Source organism: Lonchura striata, chromosome 6 (assembly GCF_050655825.1).
Source record: "Lonchura striata isolate lonStrDom1 chromosome 6, ASM5065582v1, whole genome shotgun sequence".
In the NCBI taxonomy this organism is placed as follows: domain Eukaryota; kingdom Metazoa; phylum Chordata; class Aves; order Passeriformes; family Estrildidae; genus Lonchura; species Lonchura striata.
The window spans coordinates 33,636,230-33,663,535 of record NC_140708.1 but is presented as its reverse complement, the minus strand read 5'-3'; the positions used below and the strand labels follow the sequence as shown (position 1 = coordinate 33,663,535).

Genomic DNA, 27,306 nt, shown 5'->3' with positions numbered 1-27,306 from the left:
GAAATCATTTGAGGTGTTGCTCTAACAAGGAAGTTTCTTCCTCCTCCTGAGAGAGCAGCAATTGCAAAACGATGACTCTGAAGGAGTTTCTCTTTAAATATATTAATCTGATTTTGAATCATTAGTTTATCTGATCAGCTCATGTGTACAATAAAATAAACTTTTAACCTTTAAAGAAAAGCTAACTTCACATTACTTTAACATTAAATTCACATTGCATTAAAATGTCATTTTGATATTTTTCTTTTTCCAGTAGAAGAACTTACCTGTACACTGTCCTCCATTTGTGGGATCCCCATAATATCCTGGCATGCAGGTCTCACACTGTTTTCCTGTTGTTAGGTTTCTACACTGATCACAGACATTGCTGTTGATGCAGGTGCTGTGGCCATTACACTGGCAAGCTGGAATACATCATTTTAAAAGCTTCATTAGGAAATTTCTCTTTGGAACACAGTCATCTCTATGTGATTATGAAATTGTAGTACAATAAGATTCTGAGAAGCTTAGTCCTGACTAATAAGCAGCATAAATACATTTGCACTTTGACACAGATCCTCTGTAAAACAGCATTGCAATACAAAATGGATTCACACAAAAACTGACTGTGTTGTGACATGCAAGTTTTAAGCGGGGGGTTTATGGAAGGTTTTTTGGTTTTGGGGGTTTGTTTGGTTTTTTTTTTTTTTTTTTTTAGTCGTCACTGGAGTGGCAGAATTAGTTCCTACAGCTTTAAAATGCTGTCCAGGCATTTTAGAAATCTTTGAAGAGGTAGTAAGTCACAAACTGAGACTCTATGAAACCCCAATTCCTACACGCAAGTGTGAAGCATTTGAAAGCCTACTGCAATGGGGAACATGGACTCACAGCTGAATATATCTAGTGGGGAGAGAGAAGTCCAAAATAAATTACCTAAATATTATCTTACTGTTAATTGTCCTGACCCTCATTACCTTTAGCATACAAAGCAATTTTAAGGACATCAGGACCAAATCAAACAGCTCCAGTCCTCCCTCACTACAGGTGATTTTGGTGAAAGTAAAAAAAACTGGATTCCTACTGACATAAGTTTTTCACACCTGACCTTGAAAGCATAAAATTGCTTTTTGTCAAATAGCACCACATAAACCACTGATCTTGTAGCAGAACTCCACTCCAGAGCATCACATTTTGGGGGAACTCAGAAAATACTGGTCACTCCTGCAGCAAAATCACAATGTGAATCCTGGCAGCATCATTGATCCTGCTGCCAGGTTTTGAAGGATGACCTCTCTAAAAAGTGGAGCTTCAGAACTCATGGTGCCCAGCAGATTAGTAATCTGTCAATTATAGCAGCTTGTCAAATGTCAAACCATGTCAGACTTGTCGACTCCTCAGTGCCAAAGTTGGTGGAAGACTTGGAAGAGGACAGCTATCACAGTAAGATTGTATTTCTTTTAATTTGGATTTTTAATTTAAGTGTCACAGTGATTGGTGTCTTTGCTAGGGAAAAAAAGGGATTCTCACTGCATGATTTAAAAGTTTTTAGAGCTGTTTTATAATTTAGTAACTTAATATATTTATAGCCATTGCCGGACTTGGTTCATAAACCATCAAAACCTCCCAAGTTGACAATCTCTCTTCTGTAGCTATGCCTAGAAAATCTTCCAAACAAGTATTAAACATTTCTGTACCATTAGGTTTTCTCACTATGTTGAATAAATATCTAGAAATCACAAGCCTTATTCTTCCCAAGAATACTGGAATTTTAGACACCTTTGTGGTATCTCCCTCTTTTGCAGTTTGTTGCCATTCTGAGGAGAAGTTACACAAAAATACCATGAGCTGCAGCTCCATTTTGGGGTTTGTGTACGTGTTTTACACATTAATATACTTAAAGCAAATGTAAAAATAAATACAGCCCAATAAACAAAAAGTAAAAAGAGAGAGTACATTAAAGAGGTTTTCTATTAAAGTAAGATTGCCTAATTAAGACTTGATCATAGTGTAGGACAAATGCTTAATATTAATATTCTCTAACTAGCAGGCCACTGATTTCTAAATTTTCTGTTCTTGCTAATGTCTAGTTTTGTTTTTCTTTATTTTTGTGTTATACAGGGTGATGAAAGCAATCTTATTTGTAAGTTTAAGTCATAATATTATCTGGTCACACATGACAGCTCTGAATTCTTACATTTTGTTGCATCAAAGTAAATTGAAGAGATTTTAAAATAAATATATATATATATATATATATATATATATATATACACAGTAAGAAGTAGTGCAGTCCACAATTGACATGACAGACCATAGAAAAATTATACATTTGCTGATTTCCCTAAAAATATGCATCTCATTGGAAAAAGTCAGAAGTGCAAATTCAATAAATTTCAAAGTTGGTTCAGTACAATCAAACTGGAGACATAAGTATTAAATAATTTTAAAAGTCATTAAATTAATGAGACACAGTAACAAGTAATTACATAAGAATTAGGAGTTAAATTTGTAAAAGTTTTTTCCTTAAGTCCTTTTAATGTACATCACTGGCAGCAACAAAATCGTTTTCTTCACACACAAAAATGTGCTTCAGCTGAATCCTCAGTCAGGCTGCCCTGCAGAGAAGCAATTTTATGTCTAATTTGCTTTGGACCTCTGTGTTGAAATAGCTGATGAAGCTGACAATTGTTGGTAATTACAGTTTTAAGGAAATAGTTAAAGCTAGGAAAACTTATGAAAAGGGTGCTGTCATTACACTCTGGATCTAGTGTATACAGATATTCATCTAGTTTTGAACAAACTACTTAGAATCTACTAATTTTTTTTTGGAGGAGAAATTTAGACTTTAAAGAAAAACTTGGGCTTGCATTCTAACTACACCTTTCTTCTCGGAAGGTGAATGTCAAAGCTATTTTTATTTGTTTTTTGTATATGTGTTATTTGCAATTTTATTTATGACAATAGTTCAGTTTAACTAAGAATCTGATGAAAATAAAAATATATTCCTACTAAAAGGAATACTATGACAGCTTATTTGAAGCCTATTGATTTTAAAGTGACCAGTCACAAAAATAAACATTTCTATACTGCCTGATGAATAGCGATCTTGAAGTTTTAACCAAACAGAAAATGAGAAGGAATTTAATTTTTTTATCAGCAGCACAATTGCCCAGAGCTGCTATAAGGAGGATGGATATGGACTACAAGGAAAAATAAGTGCATGCCTGAATGAACATGAATTCATCAATTCATTCATGAACAACTATTCATCAATGTGGCAGAATAACCTCCAAACTGCATGATATAAACTATCTATTTATATTTTCATCCTAACTGCAAAATGTTCAGTAGGCTTACATAGACTTAGTCTAATTCTAGCTTGTTTCAAGTACATCAAATGAATGTTGTGCTGAGAATAAACTGTGTTAGTATAATCCACTACAGAAAATAGTCTGTGAAAATGAAAACAAAAATCTTAGGAACAAAACCTCCAGCCTAAACAGATCAATTGAAGTTTTAATTCTATGACTTTTGTGCTATTTGTCCCTTAAACTCATAGAGCTAGGGAATGTTAAACTGAAGTGGAACTTTAGTAAATTCTTGATAAGAACATACAATGAATACAGAATTTTATCCATCAAGAATAAATATTAAACACAGCTGTTTAGACAAACAATATATTTACCTATTACAGTTTCACTAGTAGCAGAAATTATGCATTGCACTGAAGGGTTAACAATTGCTCAATATCAACATATAGACTAAGTAATGCAATTTCTATACAACAACAGAATGTCATTCTGTTGTTTCTAGAAACATACTAGAAGCTTCTTTGCTCAGGAAGTAGTATTAGATTCTGTGAAAGGCTTCATTGGTTTTCACTGAAAATATGCAACAGTCTTCATTGGGGTTTATATTTCATTTCATTATTCTAAAACTTTTAAAAACCCTCACTCTGTATATACGCATACACAACAGATAGAATAAACTGAGCAAAAAAGCAGACAAGAAAGCAAACACAGCTGCATGTACCCATAAAATTATTGATCCTACAGAAGCTCCAGCTTCCAAAATTATCAGCAGTAGAACATTTCCTGGAAAAATAACTTTAGCACAGTTACACCATTTACTCTAAAAATAAAAAACTAAAAAAAAACAAAACAAAAAAAAAAAAAAAAAAAAAAAAAACACACCACCAAGCAAAAAAAAATCACCACAAAGTTTTCATGCTGTCTATTAAACGTATTAGTTATTGTAAATGACTTCTGGAAGGCTGTCAAAGTCCCCAGTGTGCTTTTCATTTGCCTGCAGTCCTCCCCAGCTGCTTCCACACTCTGCTGTCAGCGCTGGAGCATTTCCACACGGGAGGCTGCACCAGCATAGCTTGTACTGCCTTACAGCACCTGATCTCTTCCTTACTTTTCCAATGAGCTCCAAAATTAAAATACTGTAATCAGACTGGTTTGGCTTAAATTGAGACTTCAGACACTCTCTTTAAGGCTACACAAGAACATATTCTATTCACTCTGAGGGTCTAAAAGGTCAGCTGGAACCTCAGCTCAGGTTTTGGCAGCCCCCTGTGCTGACAGTCAGCTGGACTTGGCAAGAGCAGGAGGGAATTTTGTGTCCATCAGTCTTCTCCTATGGATAATTTCTCCCCTGTTCCACTCTTTGATGGATGCAGAACCCAGAAGAAAGCAAGAGCTGAAGAAAATTCATATACTTTGATTTCTAAATGTGGAAGGATAGGGTGGGTGAAAATTTACCTACAAATTAACAGGAATTTTGGCTAAACTACTTGCACTGCATTTCACAAGTCAACCTATACTTCTGCTCAGTAGACAAACAAACTCTATATTTAGAAAATATTTTGTAAAAAACTAGTTTTCCATGAAAATGCTATTTGCATTACTTAGAACAATCACGTTATTTTGGTGTGCTTAAACTCATATTTCATATATAAGAAAGAATGGAAGGAAATCTTACCTGGACACTGGATAAAAGACCACTCATAATTTTTTTCTTTTGGGCAAAGAGTAGCATCAAGCACCATTTCATTGGAGTGGACACTGACAGGCTTCATTGGGCCTCTGGAGGAGCCTTCCAAGCACTGTCCTTTGCCAGTGTTACTGGGATCGTTGCACCATCCACACCCTGGCTGCTCCAAACACTGCCCACACGTCCTCAGCCCAGAGCAGTTTTGAGCTTTAGTACATGGAATACAGTATTAATGTAGTCGTTTTTAAATAAGATGCTTGGATTTCACAACAGAAAATGGAGAATTAATTTTTCCTTGTGCAAATTAAAAAAAAAAAATCAGTAATACTAGTAAGACTATCAGTTTTCATTAAAAGTTGTGCATCCTTAAAGATCACAAAACATGCAGCAGGTGTTTGCTACGCTACAATAAAACTTCAAATCAACAAAGAAAATTCAGCAGAACAAGAATATTGCACATCTTCATTAGATACAGAAGAAAATATATATTCTTTCCTTATTAGTACTATATAATGCCTTTATTACTAATTCTACTGAGATAGACAGCCCTTCCAAAGAGAAAACTAGAATTCAATACAAGGTTAATAAACCAAGAGTGATAATATTTATAAATTAAAAAAAAAAACCACAGGATCATTCAAATTCAAACCAAAAATTATTTTGGGCAAAAAGTACCCCTGGATGGCTCCTGAGTATTTACCTACAAATATGACTTAGTCTTCTTACATAAAGCTTTTGAAACAAGCTAGCAAACCACACATCTCAAGCAACAAGTCAACCCATTAAATTAACTAGATCTTCAGGCTCTCATCAATTAATCAGGTTTCATTTTTATAATTGCCTTCTAAAATCCAAATATCCCTTTACATCTTTTATACTCTATTCTTTAAAATTATTAAGCGGTCTTCCTCATATTTCAAATCTGTTTAGAATCAAATAAAAATCCTATTCTGAAGTTACTGTCATTTTTTATTAATAAGAAATTAAGAACACAATTAAACTTCCCAACATTCTTTAAGCATTTTCTGATACATGTTCGTTTTTTAGTTACTGCTGTAACACAGGATCAAATTAACATCAGAACCATTCAACCATTGATCACTATGGGTCCCTGTCTCTCCTCACATTAACTTTACAGGCTTTCAAAATTAAATTTTAAAAGCACACATGAAGGTAAGATTCTGCTGTGAAGCCAGAATTCTCCAAGTTTGTTTTTTTTAAAAAAAGAAAGTAATTTAAAGATTCCCAGAGTTCTTTTGAAGAACACTCAAATGGCTTCTACATGAGGGTAACCCCTCAATTTGGCTGCAGCCAGAACACTGGATCCAAATAATGTTCAGTTACCTGGGCTATTCTGGTCCACAAAAGGAATACTAAGCAGAACGATTTCATTGCTAACTAAATTAACTGAGAGCAGAATAAAGCTAGCTTCTCTGACTTCAGCAACTATTAAAATTGTTTATAAGTAATGAAAGTGTAAGAAGAAAAAATACTGCACAGTCTGAAGATACCTGCAGATATCAGAAAAACAGGCAGTAAAGAGTCTGAGTGAATCTCAAAACGATTTTAACAGCACAGAAAGCTGAAGCAAGAGCTCTTCAATAGCCTTGGAAGAATCCAAATAGGAGGAAACGTTTCAAGTTTCCCAAATATAGAAAATAGCAGGGATGGGGAAAGGCCAACTGTTGTTGAAAACTGTCAAACGTGAAAAATCAGTTTTAAACCATCAGAGCTGAAGCTGAATGATACAGATTTCGGCTTTTGAATACATTAGAAGATCAGCAGAAAAATAAAGACTATCATTCTACACTGGCTGGCTTGCCCTTTCAGAGATCACTCTAAACAATCCAAACAAATCTCATGCTGCTATTTATACTCATGCTGCTATTTATAAAGCCCTGAAATATCAACTGCACTATCTTTACAGAGACTAAAACAGAACCAAAAGTGAAAATCCTCAGCTATTATCTGTAGTGGCATTCAGCTGAAAAACTAAAGAGAGCTGAGAAGCAATTGTTGATGGAAGAAGGGGATAGTCAAGCAGCAATTTTGTTTTCTTTGAAATTCTAGAGGTGGTCCAGGATTGTTCAACTGTCAGCTATTCAATCAAAAGTCATAATGGATGGAAGATGTAGGGAAGAGTGGAAATCCAAGTTTCTGGCAAGTAGGCATTAAAATGACAATATGTCACCAATAAAACAGCATTCTTTATTTTTAATTTCAAGTTGTGAAAATAAATGTGAAGTTCTCAGATGTTTTTTATATATATTTTAAATCATACATGCTTGTCTGATTTTTTTTCTATCAGAGCAAAACATCCAAAAGCTCAGAAATCAGTCATTCAAAATAAAAATAGAATTTTAAAAACAAGGAGGATTTTTTAAAGGTATAGTTCCAGTCTGTTCTTCAAGTAGAAATACTATCCCTTGATAAGGGAATCCACTTAATAATTCATTACTTCAGCAGCAATAATGATATATTTACCTAATAAAATTTTCAAGTAATTTTAGACTAACATTACATCTGAACTATGCTTCACTTGAACATTCATTTTCATGTATAAATGCAAAATATCTGACGATATAAAACTCTGGGAAAACTGCTTACAGCCACAGAATCTTGCTTTTTCTAATTTGTTGAATAGAAAATACATTTTCATACAAAATTGCCTTTACATAATGTTGAACTGGTATATAGCAAATCCCTTTTGCCTTATTTAATATAAGCTTTTACAGACCTGACAAAAATGACAATCAAATTAAAAACAATTTCTTATGCTCCCCAAACAAATTGAATCAGCGTGATGTGCAAACACTACACACAAAGAGAAAAACTGAACTGAAAGTTCAGGCTGACATAATATCTGCTAGTTCAAAAACATAAGCATCATTTATGTGGTATTCTGTCAGTTTTATCTCCAGATTTGCAATGTATTTAAATTCTGCCACAGCTCGCTATCAATATTTTATAAGTTAAAAAATTGATTCCTATACAGGAGAGGAAAAAAAGAAAGTTCTGTGAATGGTTACAAGATAAAAACCTTTCTCTAACTACAGAATTACTATTCCAAACCTATTGACAAGAGATTAAATGTTCCTATTACCTGTTACACTGAACCTGAATCTAGATACCTGAAATCTACTAATTTAACCAAAAATTTTACCAGAACAGCTCAACATGGTCCTGGTTCATTACATTCAATGATTATTAAGGATGAAGAAGGAACCTCAATTAGAGAAATATGGGCTCTTGGCCAGTTTTCCTATGCCTTATTTCCCTTTAATCCAGATATGTAATGGCCTTGGACATACAGCTATTTTTGTCCCCTAAGATTAGAATATATCTATGGTTCCCTTTACAGACACATCAAGAACTTGTTTTACTTAGTATTTTCATGAGGCTTAGGTGAAAGCAAGGGGAAAGCCTTTTGTGATCTTCAGGTTTTTTTCTTTAATTTGTATCCATAACTTATCAAATGGAATTATGATCTAATTATGATGCTGAAAGCATGTTGCTTGTTGTTGTCAATATCATTAATCCTGTCACAAAATACAAAAAAAAAAAAAAAAAAACATATTCCAAAGCCTTTGATATCAAAAGACCTTTATGGAGAGAAAGGAAATCAGAAGTAACCAGAAAAACTCTCAGAGTAGAGCAATAAGGAAGATTCCAAAGGTACACTTCAGATATCCCGAAAAATTCTAAGAACCAGTCTTCTGAATGACGGTGACTGAGGAATTATTCTAAATAAACCTCAAGTAAGACAAGAATCTAAGGCACCAGGCAGTTCACTCCAGCATCTGCATCAAACCCTGGAATGTGGAACTGCACAGGCTTACTCTGGTCACTCCCAGCTTGGGAAGGAGCAGCTGTGCCTGATACACTGCAATGGACTTGGAGGAGATTGCTCATTCTCCTGAAGAGACACTGCATCAAGCTCTGATGAAATGTGCTTCCAAAGGGAACATCCAGGAGTAACTTGGCTCCTTGACCAAGTAAGAAATCACTTGCTTCTTGTTCCCAAAGGATGAAATGGGCAACCTTGAATATTAATGCAGCCTGACCCAGTTTGATCATGCAGGACAGAAGTTTTCTGTACCTCCTCTACCTGCCTGATGGCCTAATAGAATTCTTTCTACTTCATAGAGAGGATGAACAATCTGCAAGAGTTAATTATTAGGGATCAAGTGCTAATAATCCCCATCTGCAAGGGAGAGGAATCTAAGGAAGACCAAGATAATTTGTTTTGCATTTATGTTACAATATTCTCAAGACAACTACGATCCTTTCTAAAACTTTGTTTTATCTTTGCATGTTAGAAAAATGGCATAGCCTGAATCTGAAAAAAATTAATCAGAACATTTAAACCTTTAAAAATTCAGCACACTTCTTAATAACTTCATATTGTGTAAGTCTAAGTTCTACTTATTGGTTATCTAATTTTAACAGCATCTTGTTCCAGCTCATGGATGTTGTTTGTCACACTAACTCTGGTCATACGAACAGTCATGATCATTTTTCTTTATCTGAAAGGAATAAATACTTTTCATAGTTTCAGAAGGCTAAATATATTTCATCATAAAAGAATTTCCAGCATTTTATCTGTATCTAAGAAATGCACACACAGCACTGACTTCTCACATTAGTAGCTACAGAAGGTCATTCACTTGAAAATCTTTTTATCTCTAGAGAATGTGCTGAATCCCTCCAGCTCTTTTGAGTGAAAAACCAATCTAACAATAAATTTAGTAAGATGAACATTCACTAAGATACTTACGGGAGCAGGTGGCAGTTTGCCACTCCAGACACTGTCCATATGGGAAGGAGATGATGTAGGCATTGGAGTCCACGCATCGTTTGGTGCTGCTGCACCACATGCATTCCATGCCATTGCTTGTGCAGTTGGAACAGGTTGTCCTCAGGGAGCAGGGCTTTTTGCAGGGCCTGGCATTCTGGTTGGGACTGACTGGAAAAGGATCACAAATATTTTATCATTTTGAACACAAGTTCAATTTTCTTTTTTTTTCACCACTTGTTCCATTAGGAAAATCAGTGTTGAAGCAGTGGATTCCCTAACTAGCTATAAATACTTTGGTCCAAATTTATGTTTCTGTACATAAATACAACCATATTTTACAAAATTTAATATGCAAAACTGAGCATGACATACAACAGCTACAGAGTTCATTTTAGTGGATGTTAACTTGAACAGTCAAGTGACTTTATACACAAACAGAATGTATGTCTGAAAGACAGAAACCAGAATTTTAGATTTGTCCATCTTTTACAACTTTAAGATATTCACTAATGTTCAGCAAGATTCAGAAAGAACACATCAGCATTGCTGAATATCTCTGCATGTGGTTTCCACTACTGTTACCATTGACTCTTTCTGATTTAGAGGAAAATGTAACGGTGTAATGGTGTAATGCAAAATAAGACACATGAACTAATTCTCAAATAAATATTTGCTGCTTTAGGAATATTAAAAGATCACAATATTTCCAAAAAACTTTTTTTTTTTTTGGTAATTATTTAATCCAAATTGTCCCCAAATTCCTCTTAGGCAAAGGAAATCCCACAGAGTTTGTTATTCAGCACAGCATCAGTTCCTGGGAGAAAGAGGTTCCTTACCAACAGGTTTTTCACACACAAGGCCATCTGCCATGGCAGTGCAGGGATTTGCCTTCAGCCCTGCCACCTCAGCTCTCTCCAGGTAGGCACAGAAGCCAGAGTCATTGGGCTCTCCAGGGAGCCACTGCAGGGTGGTGTTTGTGAACGGGGACATGTCATCCCAGCCCCAGTAGGAGATGTTGATCTTGCGCAAACCCACCCAGGGGGAAATTTTCTATGGATGAAAATGAAGCAAATGGAAGAGAATCACTTAAAATGCTTTTTGTCTTGATAAAACATTTCAAAAAAATAGCTAAACAGCAACAACTTCACATTTTCAAAATTTACCGTGTTTTTATCTCACTTTATTATCTCTTCAGTCATTGTCCACACAGTTTTTATCCTAATTGTTCTATCTCGTTGAACATCCCCAAAGACCCCAACAAAAACTCCACTCCCTATATGCTTCTGTTCTACTAAAAACCTGCATTCTGTTCAAAGACAATTCTGATTTCTATTATTGGTCATAATGAAATTGTTTGGGTTTTTTCCCAGTGGCTACAGTACAATTAATAATTGCTAGGCCACTGTGGATAATGAAATACACACAAGTTAACAGCAATTCAGAGAAATCAAATTTCAGGAAAAAGTAGGATCAATATTCCATCCTCTAAAGTCCATATTGCTGATACTGATCAACTTTAGGCAACTCAGAGACAGAGATAAAAGTGGCACCATTTACATTTCCAGTGGTGTTAAATACACATTGAATATAGTTTCATTATTGATTTGCAAGTTATAAGATACAGTCTAGGAAAAACTAAAAGACACATTTTTAAAACATATTTAGGATGCATCAGTGAAACTACATAACAAAATCTACTCATTTTTATAATTTCATCTTTACACAATTACCAAGTGAAAGGCAGACCTTAAGGAAAAAAGGCATTTACTTCTTCCAGGATAAATCTACATGTATTACTTGCAACCATTGGTGTAAAAATCTCAAGACACCCAAAACAAACACATTTCCACATGTAATCTCTGTGCAGACAGTTTTCATTAAGCCCAGTTTAAACACACAGAAGAGAGATACAGAGAGACAACTGGGCTGTGACAGGTACATGATGGCAGGTGGATGCCAGAATACCAAACCCAGCTGCCTGCCCAGGCAGAGGATACACATTGTCAGCTCCAAAGCAGAAATATTGATCTGATTGTAAATTAGGCTCACAACTGATTTAATTTACAAGGTACGTAAAGGTAATTTACAAGGTAAGTAAAACACTATAATACATCTAAAGGGAACCTGCCACTGCTAAAGAGCTATGTATTCCACAAGTGAACCAAGAGTTACTGCCATTCTCTATCACTGATCTTTCACCTTTGATCTCACATTTGCTCTGGCAACTCAGGTTTAACCATTCATGGCTGAAGAGAAAATCTTTCAGTATTCTTTAATTCTACATACAATCAGAGCATTCCTTCTTTTTTCCCCATCTTGTTAAAGCAAATTGAAATGTGAAGGATTATTAATTTAGTTTCAAAAATGCCAGTGGTATTTTATTAAATTACATGTATTAAAAATACCTTTTAAAAGAATCAGTAGGTAGAGTCAGTATTCCTGACTGCCCAAATATGTACTCCCTATGCTGTCTTCTGCTTCTGTACTCACAGTTAAGATCATGAGCAAACAAAAATTGCTTTACCTATTAACACCTAGGGCCACCAGAACAATCTTAAATAAACCAGAAAATGACTAAGAAATGTTCAATTCCATAAGCAGTGATGTGTTCTGGGAGACTCTTGAACAGCAACAAGAACATTCAGCAAAATTACCACTGTCCACTTTGTGTCTTACTTCTGAATTTACTTCCTAACTCCATTGCTACCCCAGGTGACCAGCTCTGCAGGTGTCTGTGAGGACTCACATGTCCTGGACACCAGAAAGAACATGATGCAAGCAGTAAAAATGGAACTTGGGCATCTGGAAAATGGTAGATAAGACATCTGTTGTCTTATTTGTGCTTTAGTTGCCTAGATTCCTCTTTTTGTATGTGGTCCACATACCAGCTGCCTGTAAAGGCTGAGTGTGCACACCAAGCACATATAAAATAATGTCGGGGGCTTAGGCAGGATAAATTGCTGACAAACACACACATAAAGCAACCCTACATGCCTGCTTTGGGATTGAAGGATTCCAGCCAAGAGAATTTTTAACATATTACTGACCGTTTCAATTGTGCTGCCAAATAATTTGGCCTCAGCAACAGTATATAAAAAAACAGGGATCATATTCCAGCTTTGGTGAAAAAATATGTGAGCCAATAATGAAAACTGACAGTGCAGCAGTGATATTTGGAAATAAGTTCTTCCATTTGAGTAGGAGACTATCTTGGAACCCCTTTAATGATGACAAAGTCCCAGGGAGACTCATGAAAGCCAAAGCAGTCACAGGAGATAAAAGCAGCATCTCTGAAACAAAAGACTTCCAGCAAAGGCAACACATATCCCAGACATAATCACTCTTAATAGCTGGACTATCTGGACAGCTTACAGTCATGATGTCAGGCATCTCAAATTCCATATGTACCATCTCTGGCTCTCTGCTAGGATAAACCATCAAAGTACAGACCCAAACACTGATGAGCACGTTATCAAACACACACCATGGAAGCTGTGACCTTGCAGGCCCACCCAGGCCATGCTGTTAGGATGCCAAGCACAGATCATCCAAGTAAGGCCTCTCAGATGTTCCAATGATGTGCTTAACATGCATATTCAATTATGTGGCATCAATTCCATCATGTGGTGGGCCACAGGTGAAGACTGCTGGCAATAGCAGAGAGTGTGTGAATATCAAAGTTTATCACCAAAAATGATTGCTGCTGCACTGCATGGAAGCCAACAGGACAAATCAAATCACAAGAGCATTCAGGAAGTTCTGTATGAGATACCTGCAGCTACCAGGGTTCTGTGACTATCAAACTAATTTCTTAAAAAAAAATAGGCATAAATCTAGTATAAATCATCTCTCAAACTGATGAAAGGTTTAGTCAGAATAGCTGGGAATCTCAAAGTACTTGAAGCAACCGAGGAACTTCAAATGTGTTGACTGAAAATGCCAATCCAGTTTCTTCTTCAGGCTTAAGAAATAATGAGAGTTGAACATCCTTCACTTGAACTCTATGTTCTTTTTCATTTAATGCAAAATGAATGTAGAAAACTGATTCCTTTACTTTGAATAGCTTGCCAAAGATGCTTCAGAAGAGGATCAGACAGGAAGGAAATAAGACTGCCAGTTCTCTGGAATCAGAACTTGCTGATGCAAGATTCCAGCTCCCAGGCCTCTTGAAAAATGTTCTTTACCAAATCAGAATAGTGAAAAATACAGTGCAAATCAATTCATTTATTGGAAGTTCAGGTAATCTTTACTCAACTTATAAGTGGGAAGAACATTACTCCTCAGAAAGTTCTGTAGACTTTTTCTTTCTTTCTATATATGCAGATCTATAAAAACTCCCTTGATATGTCATATATAATTCATTTTAAAACAACATCAACAACAACTCAACAAGCTCACACAGGAACATTCTAGCTATTTTCCAGAAACCAAAGCCCATCTTAGAAACTTTGTATTTGTGCTTGAAATACAGCTAGTCACAGTTTACCTGTTTTCACAGAACCATCTTCTATAACATTGAAAACAAGTTGCCAAAAAACCTTTTTAAATGAGACATCAAATGTGAGAATTATTAAACTCTGAGAAAAATTGCTGGGCAAGGCTTTATTTTCATCTGACAAAGGAACAAAACTGCAATCATACAATGCATACCAGTAGAACAACACTCTGTAACTTCATCTACAGCTATTAAGCTGAAGATAAGGCCACCTTTTGGCCATAACAGGAATCTATAAAAAACTGATTACTAATAATTTAAAAAATATGTCCTTCTCTTATTCTAAATCAGACAATTTTAATTTGTTTTTAAACAGTAATATGGAATTATGTTAGAAAGGCATATTGTGTAACCTTAACTAGAAAGCTGATAATTCATGTTAAATCCACTGTTTACTCAGAGAATTTAAATCAGATTCAGTTGCTTTGAGATCTAAAGTGGTGAAAGGGATCATTTCTACTGATTATACATTTTTTCCAGTACTACTGCTGAATCAGCACTAAACTAATGAGGGCTGAATAATTTGCAGATGAGTGAAGTGAGCAAGACTACCTTTACTGAATAGCCAACTACCACTGAGGCTCAAATATCTCCCCTGTTTCTTAATTATGCAAATTTCAGAGGAAGTATATATCTCTTTCAAAATTTTTTCTCCATTTTTATTTCAATTCCTTCTATTTTGGATCTCAAATTGTCGTGAAAGTGTATCACACACTAATGTCTCATTTTCTATTGCATGCACCACAATACCTTATAAACAAAATTCAACAAAACCCTCAGGAATTGTTTGAACTCCTTGATTTGTTGCTCAAGGATGAAATATACAATTAAACTTTGAAAATATTGTGGCCTCTCAGTGCCCATATTTCCACAACATTCACAATTTGGAGAAAGGCTTGCAGATAATTTGTCTCTTTTCTGCACCATTATGAACAAAAAAAAAAAAAAAACTACTTCCTGAAAAAGCAACTCCATGAAGAGAAACAATGCGTTCTATGCAGGGTTTTCCATTCCTTAACTGCATCAATTCTGACTGTGCCAGATACCAGTACATTCCATGTTTTGTAAATATTTACTCAGTGGCTGACACATTTTGAGCAGTGGAAGCAAGATTTATGAGTTTCAACTGTTTCTGGATCTATTAGACACATACAATGCAACCTGGATGCAATTAATAGTAGGAGTCATGTGTTAGGTCATGAGAAGACCTAATTCTCCTATTCTTATTAAAAACTTTTCTGCAGTCTAGTTGGTTAGAAAAAACATAAAATCCAGCAAACTGAAAAAACTAGAACTTCCCCAGTTTCTACAGAGATTACAGCTAGTATTTCAGTGGGACTTTGGTTTCTTCTTGTAATTTCTTCTTTATAGGGGACAATTTTTAGGGGGAAATTTGCATTCTCAGGCATCCAAAGTGAGTCAAGCTCCCCTAATCCTGAATGCAGGAAGACAGTTAAACCAGAGGTGATCTAATGGACAGTCACTGCTACAACTTTAAAATGGAGACAAAGTAAAATAATTTATTAGAATTCTAAAACCACAATAGGGAAGTGGGACTGGTAGAAACTGTTCTAAAGGGAGTAATTCAGAAACCAAGAGTAGATGTCAACTTCACCACAATCACACACATTATAAAACCACAGAAACACAGGGCCCTCAGAGAATACTTGGAGCTAACAAGGAATAACATTGCTATGCAAAGCTCACTAATTAACTACAACCTGCATTCAAGTGTAATTTATAAAAAAGATGCTTAGCCTTGTGAACAGTGAGTCAAAGGAAAAGTTGCAAACAGTTTATATAATGAAAGGCTTTGTGTAAAACTGTTCTTTGTGCTTACTACACCAAAACTAAATCTTCTCAGAATTTATCGCATGCTAACAAGAAAATTATTATTTTTAGTTAAATCCCACAGTTGCAAGCAAATTCCCAAGAGAGCTAATTGCACTTTTAAATGAATATACAACATTTGAATATTAGCAGGAACAGTAAATTAACCTCATATTGCTGTTTAATCTATTTTTCAGAGAAATTCAAATCTTCCCTTTCATAATATTTTGCTTACTAGGTCAATAACAGCACGTAAGAAAAAAATATTAAGTGTCATTTTTCTTTAGTGTGGGAATCTGCAGCCTATCCATTGTGTTTAGTTTGGCATTGTCTGACAGAATTTATTTTTCATGAACAATGCAAAGTAAACTTTAAAATGCTGGTGGTACTTTTAGAATACGTTTGCAAATCCAACAGTGTTCTGAGTTCATACCACACAGATCTTCGTTTTGTCCCTTTCTTTATTACCAAATGAACCTTCTCCTTATCCTTTAAAAGGAGGCAACTTATTGATTTCCAGTTTAGGACTAGGATTAGGAGAAATTATTTATACACATGAGGTCTGGAGAGGGTACAGAGACAATGGTAGCCCCCTCCCTCGGCATCTTCCTAACACATCAATGTATTATTCTAAACATGATAAAGACATTGTCCTAAATTTGTTCCAGAAGAGGGACTTTGTGTATTAGGAAACAATCTATAAAATCACAAGATGCTTCTATTAACAATAAAGAATGCTGGAGTCCTTCCAGATTGCAGATTTACTGATACTATTTGACAGTTTGTAAAATACACATCTACCTAAATTTCTTTCCTTTTCTCAGCATAAGCATACCAAATTACAAGGAGATAAAGTCAGAATCATATTCTTATTTCCAAATGCTGCTCTGACACATTCATCAATCCTGAAAAGTTTTTTTTTTGTTTTCAGGTGAAACTGAAACCTTCTTTTCTTTCCCAGGCTAAAGATGTTAAAGCCTCCAACATTTAACCACCCAAGTCAAACTCTACTGCAGATAATAGAGATTAAAACCATGGTGTTCACCTTACAGCAGCTCTGACTCCATTTGTGAACTCCCCACCAGCACCTGTTACAGAAAAAAGCCATCTAAAATGAAATCTCACTCTTTATATCATTATGATTGCAGTTTGAGAGGGAAAGACAGGCAAAAGAAGATCAAAAAGTTTCAGAGAGCCTCTGTCACACCTGATAACACATTTAGGATGTATTGCTCTGAGTAAATGCAGCTGGACAGACAGATATGAATGAAAAAATATTTTCTTTTCTAAGTGCCACTGAAAACACCTGGATAATTCATGGCAGAATTTCATTAGAGGTTCTTTCTGACAGCTAAATGATTGTTTAATCCAAGATAGATTTTTTTTTTTTTAAAAGTGAATACATTTGTCTACAATTGTTTAAACTGTATTTGAGGTATCTCAAATTTACATCACCACATTGGCTCAGGATGTACTTAATTTAAATAGAGATATGCTCAGCAGGATGTCACCTTGCAGAAGTTCTAGGCTCTGAAATGTATGAAAAATTTTAATAGTAAAAAAGCTATTTCTCATCTACACCTTAAGGCAGACAGGCAAAATCAGTCATATCAATAATCTATCACACATTATTAGATTTGAAGTCATTCTGTGCAGTATTTTAATAGGTATCAGGCGAAAGGAAAACAAAAAGGAAAAAAGGTGGTAAAATAAATAACTATAGTAATCATGTTGCCAACATAATTTTGTTGTTGTTTTTATTTCAATTACATTTTTAACATTAAGTCATCAAAGAGTGGACAGACAAAATGTGTTTCAGGGTTGCAGTAAATACAATATCAGGGAAGAACTTCTGGCATGGAATGATTTCTCTCCTTCATTAGCGAAATAGAAAAATAAGTGTCTTTCTAGTAAAATATACCTTCTCTGTCCAGTCCCTATATTTACTTGGGGGAAAAAAAAAATCACAAAAACCTCAAGTACATAACCTATGTTTGAATCTGCATTTTGCAGTGGAATGCTAAAAAGGATAATAGAATATTTTTGTCCACAATATATGTCCCTAAACTCCTGCTCTCAGATTCAGTAATAACAGAAAAGCAATCCTTAACTGCTATTTCCTTTGAATGATCTCAATTCCTCTACAGGAAAACAACTTCATAAATGAAATATTAGTTTGATATAAGCTTTAATTATTATCCATAATTATCTTTCGTTTTCCTGTAACTGTAAAATCCTAAACTACTTAAAACTTTGAGGATTTTATAGAGACAAAGTGCTGCATGTTCTAGAAAACTAAGTACACACTCCCAATAATGTCCCCTGGTAAGAACAACCGATTTGCTTGTAAAAATCAGAATACTATTCTGCTAAGACACCCCATCTGAGTGTACACTGCTGGGTTTCATATTTCTAAGCATTCTTACATTTCACATACTTTAACCAGTGATGTTTAAACAGAGCAGTAAGTATTTGAATATTTAATTGCCAAAAATTGAACCAGATCACTCAGAGACAAGTAATTTCACTTCCCTTCTTTTGTCCCACAGTTCAAAAAAAGAACATGGATCACTTTTCTAAGGAATATTCAGGTGGCAGCTTGCTCTATTTGCCAGAGGCATGGAAGAGTTTTCAGCTCTCTCTCCCTCCACCATTATTAGAGAAAGCTAATTAGCTCCAGCTAATTCCAGTGCTGCTGTGCAGGGAATTGCTACATATTTTACACACTAGGACAGCTTCTCTGTCACCCTTTGATCCCACAAACCAGTTACAAAGGAAACTGCCTTTTCTGGAGAAGTTACATCTGTACCAGTACATGGGGTTATGCACTATCCCTATTGCTGGAACCTGCCTTTGCCTGTGTTGAATTTCAGGATTAACTCTATCCCAGCTGAAAGCAGGACACAAAATCAGTGTTCCAGCCATTCTCTTGAGCAAATGCTCTCTTCCAAGTAAACAAAAACTTTTAGCATTTAAATCTAGTAAGGGGAAACCTTGGGAGCTGCTGTGTGATTTGTTTTAAATCTTAAGGTTTTTTTTTAAACCTTAATATGCTACACGTGACTTATACCAGTCTTTAGCACCATTTAGCACATTTCTTTGAAGGCATAAACTTTCCTCTCTTTGGATAAAACCCTAGAAGAGATTTCTCAAAGCCAATTTGTTTCACATAAGCACCAACTACAGTTCCTCAAGTTACCTGAAGTGTATACTTCTGTATTTCATCCAGAACAAATTCCACTTCTTTTGAGGTTGTTAATGAGGCAAGATTCCCACTCAAATTGTAGCAATACAGTTTGGCATTGTCGTAGCTTTCCCGACTGGAATTTATGTGGAGGCAGGCATCTCCAATGTGATTCCATCTTTCTCCACACAGGTGAGCTGGTGCAAAAAGCATATGATTAAAGCTGATTTTAAAAAAACTTTTGAAAAAACACAAGGGAGTCTGAATTTTATCTTCCTGAGATCATAAATCAAAATGCATCCCCACTCAATTTCCCTTCTCATATCACATAAATTCTGAAATAACAAGTATAATCACACAGAATACTGTATTGTTACAGAGAGCAACTTCTAAGATCTTAAAAAATAATTAGAATATATATGCCAAGTTTCAGCATAATATTTTTATGCCACTATTTCTTCCTGCTATTCAGAATTGAGCACAACTAAATATTAAGATTACGTACATAAGTAATAGTTTTAACAACTCCTTTTATTTGTTATGTAAATTTCAAAATCTGATAATTGTCCTAGAATTAAGAAATCACAATTTTATATAATCCTTGTTTTATCATACCTTTGCATTTATATTTGCCTAAATACCAATGCAATTCAAATGATTGAAAATTTAGATAACATCTCAGAAAATATTTCTCTTCAACATTTTACAGCATTACTCAGACACAGGTAACTATTAAAAGATAAGTAAGAGCAACAGTTATAGTCAATCTACAAAGATGACATAAATACAGTTTTGAACTGCAGAGAATAAGTTAGGTCATTTAATGAATCATCTCTGTAAAAAAAGTATTCATTAACTTCATCTGGACATAAAGATCAAATGGAAAAGGTTCTGACATCTAACTCCATGTATGCAGTTATGAATACAAAATAAATACTATTTAAGAATGTTAACAGTCACCTTCTGAGATTATTTCGTATTAGCATTTTAACATTCACTGCTTTCATAGTAATACCAACATTAGACAATCAAGAAACTAAATCTTGGGCCCTATCTGCCCAGGAAAATTGAAATATAATTGAATTATAACTTTTAATGTAAAACCCCAGCTAGCAGAGGTAACAATGTCAGTGTCCATGGATGGGTAAAAGCCCCGGAATGGCCGTTCAGCTCTGCACTCAGAGCTCATCTCTGGCCTGTACCCACCAGGCATCATTACACCTTCATTAATGCCATTACCTGCCCTACCTCGATCAAAGGTAGCACTGACAGCCCAGTCAGGGCTGCAATCACACCTGAGTTCACCTGGACAGGCCCAGCTAGCCAAGAGGAGAGAGCACGAATAAAACAAACCCATGTCTGCTCATGAGCAAGCAGACTCTCATTCTCTGGCAGGGCCAGGGGACATTTTCTGTGTTTTGAAAGCAGCAGTGTCCCCTTACCGGGCAGTGCCTGGCACTCCTGCTGCCGCTGGTCCCACTGGCAGTTCAGGTGCAGGGAGCAGCTCTTGCAGCTCGTCAGTTTATTGCAGATCTGCTCATTCCTCACGTGGCATTTCGTGTAGTTTTTAACTGACTGTAAAAACAAACAGACAAAGCAGCATCTCAAGCAGACATCTATTAAAAGAACAGAAGTCAAAATGAAAATACATCCTCCCCAGAAAGTCATGGCCACCTAAAAGTAGGCTGAATTTAAGCTCCTTATCTAGAATCCTTTACCAGATGCAGAATGCAACACTGGAGCACAAATCACCCCACTTGTTCTACACAACTATGTGTGTCAAATTGAAGAGGCCAATTCCCTGTACAGAGAGCAGGAAAAGCTTAAAAAATTAAATTAAGTATTATCTTAGATAGTTCAGGGTTATACCTTCACTAAATTATTTCATCTTATGCAGGTTAAAGCAAAAAAATAGTCACACAAAACTTAAAAATTGGCATAAGGTGCAAAATAACTACATATAACTGACTGAAGGTGCAAGAATGCTCCACACATGACATAAAACCGGGGATAAATTTATTCCTTTGGTACCTTAGTATACAAGAAAAGGAGTAAACACTGAAGGAATTATTACCTGGAGGCTTTTATTGGGTTTGGTTGGTGCTTGGTTTTTTTCCTGAAAACTGAGGTCTTCCAAGTTAGACATTTTGAACACAAATCTTTCTTCCCCCTACATAGTACTTTTAATTAAGATGTTGTATTGATACCTTATTTAATGAACTGCCCTAAATCCTCAGCCAATTCATCTGCTCACCTATAAGGCTCTCTCTACCAACTTAATTTCAAGGTAATAATTAAAAGTAAGTCCTAATGCAAGACAGCTTTATACTCACAGAACAGCTGAGATTAGAAGGGACCTCTGGGAGTCTCTCTTGTCAAACCCTAACAAGTCTTGTCTCTCTTAAACAACAAAAGATTAAAATAATACATGGCAGCAATAAGGGATTGCACTTGGATAGCAAATGCATGATTTATTGAAAATGTTGGTTACTTTCCTTTCTACTAGTCTCCAGGAGTATTATTAAGCAACATATAAAGGTACTGCATGACCATAAGTTACACAGTGGTTGGTACTGGAATATGGCAGTGATAGCTTTTCTCCCCCTGCCCTATCTCCTTTTATTTCTGTTTTTTTGATGTCCTGAAATAATGCATTTGTGAAAGTGAATTCTCAATCTCACACAGAACCAGCTTCATTCCAGCTGAACAACACTGCTGTTGAGGCATTTTATTTTCTTTTTACTTTTTGCCTTTAATGGATTAGATGCCTACCAGTAAGTTTGTTTTCAGAGGTCCTGACTTCTTTCTGTTCTATAGGAAAGGCTACTGTGAAGCAAAAAGAACCAGAGAAGCAGGTCTAGGTGCAGGCATCTGCACCACAACACGAAACAGAGCCAAAGGCAATGCCAGCAAGTAACAGACATTACTATCTAGGCCAAAAATGCACACAACAGTAAAGCACAAAAAAAAAAATCTTTGGTACAAAGTCACATTTAGTTTCACTCAGTCATGAAACATACTCACCAAACCTCCTGAGAGATGCTTTAAAGTGAATTTTAGAGCACAAGTAACCACCATCTGCTCATTTACAATAGTTCAACTAATACTCACTTTTAACATTTCATTTTGACATACCCTTAAGCATTCAGATTTCTTTTTTAAATTATATACTCTTCAGTGGTATTACATACAGATTACAATTGTCCACCTAAGCTGAGATATTTGCTCTATTACTTTCTAATCATGAAGCTTGTTGTGTGCTGGTTATTTAATGTTTAAAATAAAATTCAAAGTACTAGTGACTGTTTTATAATAATATTCTTTGCTGTATTCCCTTATTCCCAGCATTTATTTCCCTTAAATCCAATTTAAACACTGCTTGCCTGAAAATCTCATTAGTTCAATGTAGATGTGAATCCAATAGGTAATTCATATTAACACAATATTAAGGTTATAACTTAAACTACCAAACCCAATGAAATTCAGAAAGATGACAGTCCATCTGTTACAGAACTCCTATATTGCTGTAGGATATTTATAATGTTTACACACCAAAGCATGAGTAAATCATGTTATTTATAAAGCCTCCCTCATGTCTGATTTACTTAGATTTTTTAAAGTACTGATCCTGATATGGTAGTATATAGACAGACTTATGAACTGCAGTGATTTTCTGACTATTTACTGGAGAATGAAAATACTACAGTAGTTTATCTTTCAGAAATCACTATTAAATTATGTACCTCTCTCCTCCTCCTGGATTTTTTCAGGTTAACAGTATAACCTTGTCAAGTTTGCCTAGTGTAAATGTAAATTATTAATTTATAGATTCACTATTATTTCCCTGAAGCTACTACCAAAACTTGCTATTGTGTCCTTCTTACTCATAAATTTTGTTTGTTTCCTCCAAGATAAATTTTATTCTATTCATATTCCTTCTACTACTTTATATATTTCCTCTTGACTATTCTTTGAATTCCTCAAGTGTAGGCAGATTGCCATGATTACTATTATGGGTCTTATCATCCAAGGACTTCCACTGTGAAAGAAGGAGCTTTCTGGAAGCGATGCAAACATTACAAAAAAACAGGGATTCTTGTCTTTAAGGCACTGTGTAAAATTATTTAATAATGTAAGACTGTAGGTCTCTTTGAAGCCTCCTCTAGTATCCTATTTCCTTGGCAAAATGCTCTTTATCATTCCCTTCATGGATTTGAAAATGTTTATTTTATGTTGCCACACTCAGATAAAGAACTCTTAAATCGCACACCAGTCTGGGCTGTACTTAGGTAACTGTCATCAGCTAGGACATTATTGTATTTGCACATGTGGGACCAACAGGAGAAATTCAGAGACTGCTCCTGGCAGCAAGAGCGTGGCTGGTCTCAGGCAAAGATTTTGCTTTCATGGAGGAGCTTACTCTTCTGTGGTACTACTTCATGAAAAATGACATCTTGTAAAGGTGCAGCAATCTAAAATGAAATTAACCTCTCCCAGAAAGCCTTTTCTTTTTTTGTCTTTTTTTGGTAAAGACTTGTTTCCCTTATAAAATATAGTCAATTTTCTGCACAATGTGATCAGCAGCAAGGGAGTAACATTTTCATAGGATGCAAGATAAAGCATTTTATGTGCAGAGGGTGAATACAGTTTCATAAACATATTAAACAGATCCAGATCAACCAGGCATTGCAAACCTCTGTTTGAAATTACATCAGATATGAGTGTGATATACATGATCTATACTTTGATGATGCATGAGTCTGCACAAGAGGGGAATACAGTATTCTGTTAATGTGCTGGCTCACATCAGAGGGTGACCAAGGCAGGTCAATGTGCATCATCAATGGATTAGCACTACTCATGAAGTCCATCTGTCCAGCTAGAGTATTTCACAGAAATGTTCATATTTTAGAGGCCTTCCATTCAGCAGAGTAGCCAGTCTTTGCAGATATCTGTGACTATGAGGCCAATGCCAAACTGGTTGACAGCATATCTTTAGTAAACTCGCCAGTTTCCTTGAGGCAACAGCAGCAGATTATAAAACATTATTGTCATTCTCATCTGGAATTCTATGATCTAAGTCATAAATCAAGGCCTTTGTACAGCTGCAAAGGCTCCTTGTGATGTTCCTAAGTCTACAGCTTGTTATCCCATATTACCATCACAGTGCTGTCACAACATTTTCATTTGTGGGCCTAGTCCAGAAGTAGCAGTCTATGAAAATGGATAATCAGCCTGATTCATTCTGGTTTTCCACATGGTGCCATTCTGTTGATGCTATTTTGGTGGCTTTTATTGAAGCTGCAAAATTCTGCCTCCATCATCTCACAGCCAATAGACTAGTTTTACAACAGCCACCTTCCATTTATGACAGCAACTCTTTCCAGAAATAATTTTGATGAATTTTTGCTACCCAATTCTTCAGTGACTACACTAACAGCCTTTACTATCCACTTCAAACCCTAAATAAAAGACAGGAAATTATACAGAGCAGACTGGAGCATTGTCTGGTAATTAAGCTGACAATCTCAGCCATGAAAGATTGTCAAAGAAGGACACTGAACCAAGAAGGTTGTGCTAAAATACCTAGTGCTCCACATTTATTAGAGATCATTTATTAGGAATGAAGATGGTCTGCTCCTTAGCAACTATTCCTTGTTCAAGAGCTGAAAACCACGGTTTGAAAATTAGCACCTAATGGAGAACAATGTGTCAGGAAAAGAAGGGCCCTTGAAGATCACAAAGGAAACTAAGCATTAGTGCCTGGAATGTGAAATCCCTCTGACAGACTTATAACATGACTACTGACGAATTTGTGTCTGCATTGCTTTTATTAGTAGTGACTAGCTACAAATGCCAGTGATTAGAGCTGGCTGTGCTCACTCTGAACGGGCAAGATTTGAGTCACAATCAATCCAACTCACACCTTAATTTGTCTGGAGAACAAGATTGATTTGCATCAGGTTCAAGCCAGAGACCAAGATACTTTTACTAATGAAAGTGTGTCAAGAAAGGATTTTGAACTCAAGTACAACTAAGTTGCTGTGGATAGCTGAAAACTGTAAGGAAGTAAAATTTATAATGCTAAAACACTATTATAAGCTTGACAAAAATCAAATGAACAAGCAAGAGATGCAGCAGCTGGTGAACAGCTTTTTAATATTGCCTAGTGCCATTTTTTATACTTTGTTATTACAAAGTATAAAACATGGCACTAGGCAATATTAAAAGGGGAAAACTATAAACTTGCATGAATCTGTATGATCTGATGGCTTGTAGTTAAAAAGATCAGAACCAAATTATCACAAGCCAGTGGACCTCATGGTTACAGAAGCTCCTATTCCTTTAATGAGATGACAAGCAACTCCATGACAAAGAAAACCATTTCTAATGATCAATGATCAGAAGACCATGACTAATGAGACTGGCCTGGTCCTGTTTAAAGGGGAAAAACCAAACAGCACCCTTGATGGGATTCCATGGTTTCTGCCTGTCTACTGCACACCACATATGCACAAATCCAAGTTAATAATAACTCTGTGACTTAAGGGATAATAGCATTTGTCTTTAGAAATATATAGTAGGCAACATAACACTGAAGAATACTTGTTTGACCCCAAAATAGATTTTTTTTTTTTGCTGTAGTCCAACTCTGCCTTTTGCAACACTACTAGCTCAAAAGCCTGAAAAACGAGTTTGTATCGAAAACAAGCAACTACTAATCCACTAGCCCTAGAAAAAGAGAAGCACTGCAAAGACGCTGAGATTTGCGAGGACTCACCATGCTGCAGTTACTGTTTGCAGAAATGCACTTCTTGTCGTCGCACCACTGGCAGCCGTTGGTGTTGGCGGTGCAGCTGGCGCAATCCGCGTAGCGGTAACATCTGTCGTCCGCAGCAGCTGCCACACAAACCAAACAGAAACGTCCCACACAAGGAGAATAACGCCACCTTCCTGACACTTCCGCAGAGCTTTTCCTGTCACAGCCTTCATTTGAACTCTAGCCATTCATAAGGGTTTAAGTTACTGTAGGAAATTAATTCTTTTCAGTTAATAGGATTTAGTCCTTGAAAAATTCCTTCAGTAACAATTTCATTTGAAGGTTCGTAAGTCTCATATCAAATAACGGAATAGTCACTGATTTGCAGCATGCAAGCTCTCTTACCACAATGCAAAAATTAAGTGTATGAAAAATTTTTTTCAAGTATTTTTCCTTCACACTTTTAACATGGAAAAAGATCTTCTTCAAACATAGGATTCTATAAAAATATTAGATGGCTATGCAGGAAGATGAGACAAAAATAGTAAATAAGCTACACATGGACATTTTAAATCTTTGTAAATTAGTCTATAAACCCAACAATGACTGGTAAGTTAAAGCTCCATCCTTTAGCTACAAGAAGTATTTGAAAAAGAGTTAATGTTATATTCTTAATAATGGGACTTGGACTAAAATTTAGGTTATGTAAAATCATTTAGGATATAAATTATTACTTCCATTTAAAGGAGGCAAGGTTTTAAAAATCACCATGATGCAAAATAGGAGAATTTGTATAATCTCCTATGCTGATTACTGTGTTCAATTCCTGTTTGGTTTGACTTCTTTAGCTTCAGGTGCATGCAATCTTAAAAGATTCTCTTGCCAGGGAAGTTTTGTCATCCAAGAATTGATTTTTTTAAAACCACTAAAATTTCTGCTTATCCTTTAATATTGACCATCAGCAGTTTCTCAGATGATACTCTCAACCAGGTAACAACTGAGCCAAGTAATGTAAAAGAATACATGAAAAACTGGCTTTTGGCAAAAAATTACCACCTGATACTGGAAGAATTTGACAGCATTGAAACAGTGCTGTTCACACAACTTCTTCAGAACTGGAATTACACAGACCATATCTCTTCCAAGTTGAGTTGTACTTTATTTCCACTGCAACACCTGTACTTGAGAAACTGATCTAACTTTTATATTTTCTTTCAGCCTGTCTGTGCTTTATTTTCTTTGGCTTTTATAAACACCTGTTG

General features: G+C 35.7%; 1 protein-coding gene across 4 annotated transcripts in view; it reads right to left on the bottom strand.

The window, feature by feature from the left end:
- ATRNL1 (attractin like 1) overlaps window positions 1–27,306 on the bottom strand; it is a 430,566-nt gene that overhangs the window by 315,697 nt on the left and 87,563 nt on the right. For all 4 annotated transcript variants that reach the window (XM_021537269.4, XM_021537270.4, XM_021537271.4 and 1 more), the window contains exons 13-19: window positions 26,066–26,184; window positions 20,727–20,859; window positions 19,300–19,481; window positions 10,612–10,825; window positions 9,755–9,943; window positions 4,966–5,184; window positions 267–404 (exon numbers count right to left, since the gene is read on the bottom strand). In XM_021537269.4, the coding sequence (XP_021392944.1) occupies window positions 267–404; window positions 4,966–5,184; window positions 9,755–9,943; window positions 10,612–10,825; window positions 19,300–19,481; window positions 20,727–20,859; window positions 26,066–26,184 (1,194 nt within the window). The remainder of the gene's footprint in view (window positions 1–266; window positions 405–4,965; window positions 5,185–9,754; window positions 9,944–10,611; window positions 10,826–19,299; window positions 19,482–20,726; window positions 20,860–26,065; window positions 26,185–27,306) is intronic.